The following is a 13,007-nucleotide window of genomic DNA, read 5'->3' as shown; positions in this document are numbered from 1 at the left end:
TGTCCGTTCCGATTGTAGCGGTTGTCGCGGTGATGGACGTAAGGTAACGCGTCACAATATGTACCGTCATCCTATTAGTAATATTTAACAAATATTTTCATATTTATTTCCGTACCAAATATTATAAACACTACGACAGTCCATTAGTCATTGCTATCGAGTAAAGCAGATTTCGCACGAATGCTTAATTCTATAAAATAAATTATCTTAATAAAAATCTACGTATATTGGCCATCAATGTGTGCAGATCGGCTCTCGGGCCAACACTGCCCTGCATGCAAGGGGCACCAGTTCTTTCCTACATGGCAGAAAGACCACACCATGAATTTGACAACTCACTTCCATCTAGTGCCGATATCCCAACAGTGTCTTCACGGGGAGGTGCATGACCGCAGGGGTGATCATAATTGCAATGAGAGAGTTCAGCACTTCCTCCTGAGCGAGGTTTCCTGTGTCAGTTCAGCCTGTGCACCTGACTACTTCGCAGAGAAGCCCGTTGACCAGACGTCTGTCCAGCAAGATGGTGCACAAGTATGGTAAGACTGCCTCGCCTTCTTGGCAACGAATACGCGCTCCATCCGCAATTCTCTCGTAGTTTTACCCGTTTCCAGACAGGTACAAGAACCTGCGTACCTGAGTCGCATGATATGCTTGCTAGCCAGGTCGGTCAATCTCGAACTCACTGTGTATCTGCTGACTAATCCTTAAGTTGTCTGACACGCTCAATCAACTTCAGAACAGTATAGCTTGAACGAATTGAGAGATGATTATGAATGGTGCCGTTGTTATTTTAAGGCACCAGTTGAGGCCTATTTCCGAGTTATCTCGTCGAATTTGCCAGGAGACACTCATTTTGGGATTATAATAACGCTGATAAAATTATATAGGCTTGCACTGTCGAATGAGACTGGAAGACGATAATGAATGATTAATCGATGATTATATGGAAAGAGGCAGTGGGATCGAAGTTCAAGGTAGGCCTACTATCCCAACATTCATCTCGAGTGACTGAGTAATAGGTAATTTAAAGGCACTGCTTAGACTGCACGCATTGAATATAGTCAATGTTTCGGAGAGACTATCATGAATGGACATGTGGGGTGAAAATGGGGTGAAATCTCTGAGTGGACCTACCTCTATTGTGAATAGCGCGGAGGAAAATAGATAAACGTTTTGCAACGCCGCTTTATAGCGATCTTTACGGCATGTTCACGATAGCACTGAATGAACTGAAGGCAGTCCAGAAGGTGAGTACAAGGGCAGGACAAAGTGGTACAATGAACAAAACTTCAGTGGAATCAACGGCCCAGGACGACGACTTCCATAAAGAGACGCAAGAGGTACCGTATTTACGCATGTATAGGCCGCGTGCGTGTATAGGCCGCAGCACAATTTTCAGACAGAAATTATAGAAAAAAATAATTTTCTTGGAATATTATTTCAGGAGTAGAAATTATTCCGAAATTTGGCAACGTTTAACATTCCTAAGTTCGCAACTAGCGAAAATAACGGTACCGCTCGGAACAAATGCTTTGCGGTGGAGAGTTATAACCTTTTCGCCTTTACTTGACTTGCCTGGTTAGTTCTGAGTGAAACATGGGTCGAGTAAGAGCAGGTTATACGTCTAAATTTAAACTTCAAGAGGTGCGTTACGCACAAGAACACGGAAATCGAGCAGCAGGGAGAAAATTCGACGTTGACGAAAAAAATGTGTGTGATTTCGAATATTTCGAATATAAGCCGCACCCCAGTTTTCCTCTTAAATTTTTGGCAAAAAATGTGCGGCCTATACATGCGTAAATACGGTATATCTCTCACAACACCTCGCAGACAGCCAAGAAATCGGGTAAATCAGTCCCAACATCCGTGGCTGTTAAGCTACCCCCAAAATCAGTGTTAATTCGTAATTTGTTGGCACCTCTCAGAACTAGGGACATGGACAGAGTCTACTCGAGCAGAGAACGTACGAGTAGAATATGAGCAGGAGGCTCCCATAAAAGCAGGTAGGCTGCCACCAGTAAAGATGACTTCTACTACAAACCTCATTCGACTCCGAAGCGACTTAAGAGATCGTGTTAAAAGAAAGGACGAGTTCCGAAATACACGAAATGGAACCCGTATCATAACAGAAGAACTGACGGACTATTCAGCCATGAAATCCTATCTGGAGAGAAATAATAACCCGTACTTTATACAGGGTTACTACAAATGATTCATTCCATTTCAAAACAATAATATTTTGCCATAATCTTCCTGCTTCACTTCTTCTTCGAGCTGCAGACGGTAAGGTTTTAATTTTAACTGCCGTTTCAAAATCTTCCACACGGTTTGTTGCGGGATTTCAAGTTCGTGGCTTGCACTGGCAGTAGATTTTGTGGACTGCGCACGAAACTCTCCCTCACTCTCTCCACTATTTCATCTGACATTATATTGGTCGCCCCGTGCTTTTCCAGTAACCTTAAACTGCCAATACCGCCGCAGAATGCTCTGTTTTCATGGTGGCTCTTTTCTGTGCTCTGCTCTGAATGCACGCTGCACTGCAATAACAGAGGAACATCTCGCATATTCCAATACACAGAAACTCTTTTCCAGATTCGTCGCCATTTTGTGAGGCACAGCATTCATGCTTACAACTGGTGTACCATGATGGAAACTTAGTGAGTTTGCGGTTCTTTTCATGTATCAATCGTGTTTGTATATATATTACTTAGGAAAATATAGTAGTTTGAAATAGAATGAATCATTTGTAGATAGTAGTTTGAAATAGAATGAATCATTTGTAGTATCACTGTATTAAGAGCAAATAAAACATTTTCCAGAAACGAGTAATCGTACATCACAGGAATATGTTTGTTCACCAATGTTTCTAAATACGGACCGTTACGATTGTATACAATGGTATGTCTTGTAGATACTTCTTGTCACCTTACGTGTTCCTCCGCTAAAAGGACCTGCTGTCACAGATCCTGAATATTTATTAGTTTCATACAGCTTTCATTTTATGTTTGTATGGTAAAGCGATAATGAGAGTAGGTACTGCGGAAACATGCTTGGATACCAACATTACTTTCAAACCCTATCGAGTCCATTGACTGGAGTCACATGATTGCAGTTATGATGTAATGCATCAGGCGCAACCTCCCTCCCTCCCCCTCTTTCCGTTCCATATAACCTTCTCAAGGAACTAACATTGTTGTCAGACTGCAAAAAAATATTGCTGTACCCGATTTATGAGAAAGGGCGGATATTTTGACGTAAACTTATTGGAATTCGTAGCACAATGACTAGCAATTCATTTGTTTAAACTACGGCTCTACAGCCCGAGAGAGGTGTTAATTGCGAATTGCAAAGGCCGTGGAAAGGGGCGGAACCTGTGTGTTCAAGCTACGACCCAGGGACCGCAAGCGAGCCGCGGCATAATCTGTTCCGCCCACGGCGATAGTCAGGTTCCATTAATATAACACGGCCCTTTATAAACCGTTACTTGCTTGTACATAGCATAGAGAAAATAAATGCAAAAGGATCGTATAGAAATAGACTGATAACTGAAACGCAAGTTTTAACTAACTCCATGAAGCAGGGCCCTCCTTCAGAAGCCGCTAGTCGCTCAGCTACTTAAGAATTTCCCAACACTTTACGTAACCCGAAGGTTCAATACCATTTTCACAAGAGCCCTGCACTGATCATTATTCTGAGTCAGATGATTCCAATCCATATTATCCCATCATTTTATCTAAAATCCATTTTAATATTATCGTCCCACTTACGTCTAGGTCTCTCTAGTGGTCTCTTCTGGCTTTCACACCAAAATCCTATACGAATTCATCTTCTCCCCATGCGTGCTGCATGCTATGCTCATCTCATCCTCTTCGACCTTCTCTCAGAGAATGCTTACTCGGTATAGCATGGGAACTACTGAGTTCTAAAGAAGCGTTGATGTTTCCTCTTCAGCAGGAAAATCACATTTGTATTGTGTTTCGGGGCCAATTTGCTAAACTCGTCGCGAGAGGAAGGAAAGGAGGATTAAATGTACGATGACGCTGCAAATTTAATTAATTACTTACTTCTTGACTCGGGGGCCGAGCCATAGCTCAAACGGTTAGTCGCTGGCTTTCCACCGCGGCGGTCCGGGTTCGAACCCGGTCTCGTCAAGTTGGATTTGTGGTGGACAAAGTGGCGCTGGGGCAGGTTTTCTCAGAGTACTTCGGTTTTCCCTGCCAATCTTCATTCCACCAGTTGCTCCACGATCACTCTCACCTATCATCTGGGGCTGGTACAATAGGCCAGAAGTGAACGCAGTACAAGGGACTTAGTCCCACCCCACTAGCAATAAAAAATATACTTCTTGACTGTAGGGTTCTCTAAGAACATTAGTCTGCCTTTATGACAGATGCCACTTCCCCTCTGTTATTTGCTCCTTACCTCGACTTTTTCACCTTCAGCTCTCGTACACTATTCTCTCTTATTATATTTGAGCATCCTGTTACACTCGCACAATATATACATATAAGATGAACACCGTCTTAAGTGTAACAATTTAATTGTAGTTCTTTCTTCTTTCCCCTCACTCAACACTACATGTTTCGGCCCTAAATGGCCATCATCAGGTGTGTATTCTTACGTAGCTCTTACACTGCCTGTTAAAATTTAAAATCACCAGTCTTTCTAATTGTATAAATTGTTTGTTAACCTACACGCGTTAATTTTGATTTCTAATTAGCACTTTTTTAAAACTTTAATTCAAGTTAAAATATCTATAAAATTTCTGTTCTTTTCCTTTTTCAAATTTTAAAATTAAAATTTTCCTCAGGGTACATGCCCTATGTACACAGAGTAAGTACAAATAACAGTATAAACATATAAGAATAACATAACATAACATAAGACAGTAATACGAATATTTGTATATTACAGACAATACCTGAACAACGATAAGCAAGAAGTGGCCGCTGCAGCACTTAGACATAGGGCACGTACCCTGAGGAAAATTTTAATTTAAAATTTGAAAAAGAAAAAGAACAGAAATTTTATAGATATTTTAACTTGAATTAAAGTTTTAAAAAAGTGCTAATTAGAAATCAAAATTAACGCGTGGAGGTTAACAAACAGTTTATACAATTAGAAAGACTGATGATTTTAAATTTTAACAAGCAGTGTAACAGCTACGTAAGAACACACACCTGATGATGGCCTTTTAGGGCCGAAACATGTAGTGTGGAGTGAGGGGAAAGAAGAAAGAACTACAATTAAATTGTTACACTGAAGACGGTGTTTATCTTATATATACTATTCTCTCTATCTTCCAGTCATCTCAATTTAAACTTCTCCACTTTTCCTCTATATTCTGACTTACGTCCAAAAGACGTCACAGCCACTCTTGATTGTTCTACTCTAACCACTCCTTCTCCTTTTAATATTTTGTTATCAGATCGGTCAACTCTTGGCCAGTTCGGACTCCCAAAACCCATTGCCTAGTCCATACAATTTCGTCAACAAATTCCTGTTCCACGTTTTTGACACAACTGTATTCTTCTCAGACCGCCTCCGTGTTCTAGTGGTCAGAGTTCCTGGCTACAGATCCAAAGGTCCCGCGATCTATTCCCGGCGCTACCAGATTTTCTGAAAAGTAGTGGGTCTGGAACGGGGCCCACTCAATCTCGTGAGGATAATTGAGGAACTATTTCAAGGAAATAGCGACTCCGGTTTAGAAAACCGAAATTAACGGCCATGGGTATTCGTTGCGCTGACCACGTGGCACCCTCTATCCGCTAAGTTGACACTAACTTCGCCAACAAGAGGACGTCGCTCGGTCGGTATAATTCGCTTGCGGACTACAGGCCACGGAGTTTGTTTTATATTCTTCTGAGCCACGGACCATTCTTCACGTCTATCCATCGTAACGGGCACTGGAAGTTTGATTAGTACATGTTATACACGTATATTTCATTTTAAACATTATTGTTGATTTATAGTAAAGTAAAGCTATCCGTGTACCAGGCCATGAAGGTCCATAGGGTTGTGAGATGTTGAGGTGAGATTATCTAGATAATCGGCTCAAAGATGGCGGTAAGGTTGTCAGCCTTACGCGCCGGCCGCGCTTTACTCCCCAGGAAAACTATTTAATTACTTCCTTGTACTCATTTATGTTAGAGGCTGAGTCGACCCCAGGGCCATAATGCGGCTGGAAGGATTAGGTCAATTGAAAAGAATCCAATGACCTCATCGCGACTTTAACCCGCGACCTTCCGGCTCCTCAACCAACTACGCTACCGCGTGCCCCTTGTTGATTTATAATGAGGAGAAATAAAGCTTAATGTTTAAAACTGAAAACAACCTCGGGAATAGTAAACTCCGGAATAAGATTTTATGACCTGTAAATAACACGAAAACTTTTTCTTATGGGATATAGCGCCGTGTATTCTGGTGAAGGCCGCGGTTTTATATCTCAGAAAACAGAACATTTCATTATCAGCACTGGGAGATCCCAAGATCCTAAGGAAAGAGCTTTTGTGTTTCGCATTTGGACATAATCGTGAAAATTGCAGAATATACCAGACAATATTATGCAGAGTTCTCTGTTATCCTATCAGGTTTGAATGCGGGAAGAGCACGTCGGGATAACTCAAGCGGTTAGTCGCTGGATTCCCACCGAGGCGGCCCTGGTTCGGGCCCGAGTCAGGTCAAGTGAGATTTGTGGTGGACAAAGTGGCGCTGGGGCAGGTTTTCTCCGAGTACTTCGGTTTTCCTTGCCAATCTTCATCCCACCAAATTCTCCAACATCATAATCACCCGGTAAAATAGGCCAAATAGTAGCCGACGCACCGAGTGGACCCACCTGGACTCAACCACCCACAGTACGAATTAAAAAAATGATCTGTCCTTAGTAAGTCAACTATTCGGTCAGTGAATTAGTAACTAAAACAGCTGTAGAGGTAGTGATCATAGCCTACCCTAGATAACAATTAATTTCGCTATATAAATGGGCTGAGGAAAACCACGGATGTGGCAGCAAAATGTGCACACGGAAGAGTGCCTGAGCAAACCTGCTATTACTGGACTCGCTGTTTGAGTTCACGTAACATCGGCTAGATAAGAGTGTGCATATTGCTGATTAAATCTGACTCTTCCACTGTATTTGGCACACTGGGTTTCTTCACTATCGCAATGTTATTCACAGATAACGAGACGTGGTACAGCTCTGACCATAGATCCTCGCGCTACTTCCGTGCTATGCTTCATAGATTTATCTTCACAACCAAATCCGCCTGGTTGTTACAAATCTATTCCTGTTGCTCCCACTGAACATGGGGCATCTGTGAAACGCTTAGTTTCACTTCATTTTCTTAATCTTAGAAAATTGGTAGAACTCCTTGAACGGGGGACAACCCCACGCAGGGCTGCTACATACACAGGATAACACAAACACAAAATAAACGCAAACACAGCCATGCCTTGAGTGGGATTCGAAACCACGCTCCCAGTTTTCGTGAGGATGAAGATAATGCATGTCCTAGATTGCAGTGTTACTGCGATCGGTCTATGTTACAAATACGTTAATATTATTTTCATACAAATATATTTCTGTGCGACACACAGACATGACTGACTGACTCTCAGAATATTTCAAAATTTTGTTTCAACTACTAGTACAAAAGGGTAGGTAAAGCAGAATGCACAGCCTGCGACACATAGAGCGCCGTGAAATAATCCACAAAAATATTGAAGATTATCATGAATTCTGAGGGGGAACGTGGTGGCGTAGTGCTGTAGTTGGTTGAGACACTATGCTACAAGCCGGAAGGTCACGGGATCGAATTCCGATGAGGTGGATTTTTTCAATTTACGAGTACCTAATCCTTCCAGCCACACTATGGCCCTGGTGTCGACTCAGTCTCTAACAGAAATGAGTACCAGGAATATTCTTGGAATATTTTTGGAGGTAAAAGGAGGCCGGCGCGTAAGCCTAACAACCTTATCCCCATCTATGAGCCGATTGTCTAGAAAATGTGGGAACCTCAACATCTCACAAACCTATGGGCCTCCACGGCCTGTTACAGGGATACCTTTACTTTCTTTTACTTATCATGAATTGTGAGAAGGTAATGATTAGATATGCCGGACAGACCCTGATGATGGGGACAGAGATGATCCCTGAAACGTCGGTAATGTTTAAGCAATTGGCACGGATGAGAGCTTGAGATGATTATACCAACTTCAGCCTCTGTGAAAGCCTCAGGTCTCACATGAAAGTGTGCTGACAACTCGAACGTAATGTTTGGTTTTCATGCTGTCGAAGGTCACCCTATATTTGCTGTTGCTTCCCTACGATCAATAATACTAAGATGGCAGTTGTCCGAAATTCAGGCGTCAGAGCAACGCTAATTCCTCTTAGTAACTTGTCCTGAAAAATTAAGTTACAGTAGAACTAGGTAAAGCAAACAACTTTCATTATTTCTTGTGGGCTATATAGGCCTGCAGGCAATGTGCAGGCGGTGGGATATCTGCATTTAGATTTACGTTTCATGTCGTCAAATAACGAGACACTGCTATCTCTCTCTCTGTCTGTCTGTATGTCTATCTGTCTGTCTGTCTGTCTCCCTATCTATCTCTCTATCCATAATTCCACAGCTCCTTGTTGGGCCTTGGCTGCTTTTCAGTTTCATAATCCAATGCACAGACAGTAGGACTCCTTGGACGGGAGATCAGCCCGTCGCAAGGCCTCTACCCACACACGGAACGACACAGAGAATAAACGCACACAGACATCCATGCCTTCAGAGGAATTCGAACTCGATTATCCCAGCTTTCGAGAGGGGCGAAGACTTTTCATGCCTTCGATTGCGCGGCCGCTGTGACAGGCAGACACTGCTGCTAATCAAGCGAAATCTAGTGTGAAAGTATGTCATGAACATGCCTACATGTTTTGTGTGAAATTTGTTGATGATAACAAATATAAATATAGCGACGGCACGATACTTTGAGGTAGATATTCCGAATCCATAGGATCACTAGCTGAAACTGTGAACATAGTACGAGTGAATGGCTCTGTAACTGTGTAATTAATAAAGTGCTATTCCTTTTAACCTCTCCATGTAGAATGAAGCATTTGTAGGAAAGTAGTCTAAATAGGTTAATCACAGAACGTTATTATTTTGCTCTAGAACAATCTGTCAAAGCTTAATGTTATATTTGGCCGCATAATTTATGCACTTTCAGTCAACGCCGACTTGAGTAAACACTTATATCACTTGAGTTTCTTTTCCAACTACTGATACTTGTTATCTGGAAGCGCCTGTTTCTGTGACGTCACACGCATACCAGCCTACTTGTGTGGCAGGGTACGTGGCAACTTGCAGATCAAAACAATTACGAGTTTCGCATCAAATTTTTTGGTTGTTAAGACTTACTTATTTGCTCATGGAGCTGAGCCTTTCTTGAGGAGCCGCCAATTCTGCAGCTGCTCAAGAATTTTCCAGCATTTTATGGAACCCGAAGGTTCATTACCGTGTTCACAAGAGGCCCCCCATGGTCCCGATCCTGAGCCAGATCAATCCAATCCATACCATCCCATCGTATCTCTCTAAGATCCATTTTAATATTGTCCACCCACCTACGCCTTGGTCTTCTCGGTGGTTCTTTCCTTCTGGCTTTCCCGCCAATATCCTATATGTATTCCTCTTCGCCCCCATTCGTGCTACATGTCCAGCCCACATCATCCTCCTTGATTTGATCATTCTAATTAAACTTGGAGAAGAGTACAAGTTCCTCATTATGCAGTTATCTGCAACTTCTTGTCACTTCATCTCGTGGTTATTAAGAACCAAACAAAATTTATTTCAGATCAAATTAACATCACTGAACAGCAAAGTTTATATAGCGTCCAATCGAAGGTCGACTGTAAATTGTATGAAAGCAATAATGGACTTACCTTTGTCTGGATGGATTGAAGAAAACCACACAAAGTGTCATTCAGAATAGCCTGTCTCCGATACGTGATAAAACACTACGGATTTCATATTCTACGCTTAGCACAGAACTCTCGCTCGTTAAAAAAATGCTTTCTTTAACGACACCGTTTCAACCATAAAGTAACATATCTTCAAACAGGTTCTGAACTATGATCATGAATAATAATAATTTGGACGGAGGTATGTGTGTCCTACCTCGGCTTCCAACGCAGAAACTGCAAAATTTAACTTAAAACTTACGTCAGAATTGCCAATAATAAGGATGAAATTAGAAGCCCGTATGTACAAAAATCTAGGGCGTTACTGCTTCACAAATATGTCCGATTGTAACGTGCGATCTTCTCTACTGAATGTGAGAAACATTGCCTCGCCTTAGAACGAAACGATCTCCACCGAATCTGGGATGTCAGATATAGAAATAATTGCTGATAATTAAATTATCATGCGATAGCAAAATTGTTTCCTGCAAATCCCACTCACCCATATCCCTACTATTGCTACCAAAGACATAGATCTGCCTGACAAGTTGGAACTTCTTCTGAGTCAACGATTCCCAGGAAGTATGGTGTTCTCAAGGCTTCCGCAGGTAAATGTAGGCCTGCACTGCATAGAGAGGATCTTTATAGATTCTCGAAGGTTCCGTAGGATTTCTTTGGGTTCTGAACGATTATGTACGTAAGTGGAAGATGTTAATATAGTGAGGATTTTTATGGTTTCTCTCATTCTCCCAGGCCGAAAGTCGGAAGAGTATCTAAAAATAGGCCACCACTGTTTCCCTTATTTTAATTTATCTTATTATTATGAACATATACAATTTTTACCTGCAATGCAACAATACTTTATTATTTATTAATGTATATAGTAATGCGTGCCATATAAATAAGTGAAATATTTTTGCATTGGCGGTAAAAGTTTTATATGTTCATTGTACGAGTATATAAGCAACAGGATGCCATCTATAAAAATAATAATAAATAAATAAAAATCTTACTTATTATTCGCTGTTAAATAACCTCTCGTGGAGAGAAAATATTGTGAAGGCAAAGTTGTCAAGCACCTTGCCATTAAAGCGTACAAGAAATCTGGACGTTAAACTCCATGCATTCTTAGTCTCGGTACCAGATGGAGGTCAAGCAATCGGCTTCAAACTTAGAATGTTATACTCCTGAGGTGGGGCGGACCCTCACCCCCAAGCCAAAGGCAGACTGAAACCCAGAGACTGTTTGAAAGTAGAAGTAAAGAGAGAAATATTTGACCTGTCGGGAATCTAATTTAGGTCGTGAAAATAGTCATTTTACGCAACGTAGCTGTGTGACATGCGGATCCTGTGACCTGTTCATTTAACAGTTCAGAGTGAACAAGTCTTATTATTCGATTTTCGTTGCGGTTGAAGTAGGTGGTTCATTGCGGCAGTATTTATTCGTAACAAAAATAAGAATTTCTTCATAGAAAATGTCACTGTTGGAAAAATTCTACCTATAGAATAATTCTGAGATTTTACTTCTCTGTCAATATCCAACGGTAGCCGAGCGGTCTAAGTCATGCACTGTCTTTGCCGAGATCGTGGGTTCGAATCCCACTTAGGGCATAAATGTTTGATGTTTGTGTGTGTGCGTGCGTCTTTCTGTGTTTGTGTACAGGTAAGGGCCTTGCGAAGAGCTGATCACCCGCCGAAGGAGTCCTACCGAATTTCTAAGAACTAGCAAACCGAAGTGAAACGGAGAGTTTCACAGAGGTAGGCCTAGGCCCACTGGAGCTGTAGTTCAAAAGAAAAAGAATAGGGTTGAAAGATGAGATGACTGACGACTGATGAATTGGAAAAATGTAGATGGAAGTGGTCGTGGCCTAACAGAGATGGTATATCGCATTCGCCTGGAGAGGCTGAGAACAGCAAAGAAAACCCTCAGTTTAGAGAGCCATTGTCCTAATTGAGATTCGAACTGATCTCCTCCCGAATATAAGTTTAGGGCTTTACCGCTAGAGAATAAATCTGTTAGCTTTTCTAGAAATATTCAGGCTGTTTATGTGTGTTTCTAGGCAGTGTAAACAAGTTGGAATGAATTCTGACCCTATGAACTGAGAAGGCGAGTATTTTGAGGTTATCGACGCTCACTAAATGTTTATATGTGCAGTGTGTGTTATATATAATCGGCCTGATTACTCGTCAGACCAGGAAATGCCCTGTTATGAAGAACACTTAGCGAACTGGAGGCCTACCTGCTGGATTGCCGTCTCCAGAGGAACGCCGTTCTTGACGAGGTCTTCAGTGAGGGCGCTCTCCGTCACCAATTGCTCCGACAGAACGTTCTCGTTGACGTCAGCCACCCGGGGCTTCACCAGGTACTGTTGCAGCCCCACCACCTACAAAATAACAAGCACATTCTTAAAATCGTATATTAACCATGTTCCGGTTCTTTTCCTGACAAATAAATCACTTATTCTCGTTTAGTCCCTACCTAAATGAATTACGATTATCCAAACATATGTACAATAACAAAAACTCCGCGGTTTTAGTCCGCAAGCGAACTATACCGACCGAGCGACCACCGCTTGTCGGCGAAGTTAGTTCCAACTTTTGCGGATAGAGGGTGTCACGTGGTCAGGGCAACGAATCCCCACGGCCGTTAATTTCGGTTTTCTAGACCGGGCCTTGTAACAACACGTATAGAAAAGTTGCTATATTGGATTAATATAATCATCATTTTATCCTGGCGTATTTAATTACACAGATTTTATAGCGTCGAATAATCCGGAAATCCTTCCTCTGGAAGGAAGGTGTCGCGCTCTAATCCAAGGCCATATCACGCTATTTCAAGAAGGCCTGAGGAAAATCCGCCAACTCCTTCAGTCAGCTTAGCCAATCTTAGGTAGGCCGCACACCGGTCTGAGTCATCATGCTGACGTCATGGCTCAGACTGGTGTGCGACGGTTTTCATAATCTCATTCGTTTCAACTGTACTCCTTTCTTTGCGTCATGTCGCAGACATCGTGCCTTGACGCATGCCAGTGTGCGGTCTAGCTTAGGGTCGGTATGTACTG

General features: G+C 42.0%; 1 protein-coding gene across 1 annotated transcript in view; it reads right to left on the bottom strand.

Moving 5' to 3' along the window:
- The window catches only part of LOC111864089 (RNA-binding protein fusilli), a 207,237-nt gene that overhangs the window by 124,441 nt on the left and 69,789 nt on the right, over nucleotides 1-13,007 (bottom strand). The window contains exon 2 of the mRNA XM_023851087.2: nucleotides 12,186-12,329. Coding sequence (XP_023706855.1) covers nucleotides 12,186-12,329 — 144 coding nt within the window. The remainder of the gene's footprint in view (nucleotides 1-12,185; nucleotides 12,330-13,007) is intronic.

Source organism: Cryptotermes secundus, unplaced genomic scaffold (genome assembly GCF_002891405.2).
Source record: "Cryptotermes secundus unplaced genomic scaffold, Csec_1.0 scaffold705, whole genome shotgun sequence".
Taxonomy (NCBI): Eukaryota; Metazoa; Arthropoda; class Insecta; order Blattodea; family Kalotermitidae; genus Cryptotermes; species Cryptotermes secundus.
Note: the sequence above shows the minus strand (reverse complement) of the source record. Positions and strands in the feature narration are given on the sequence as shown.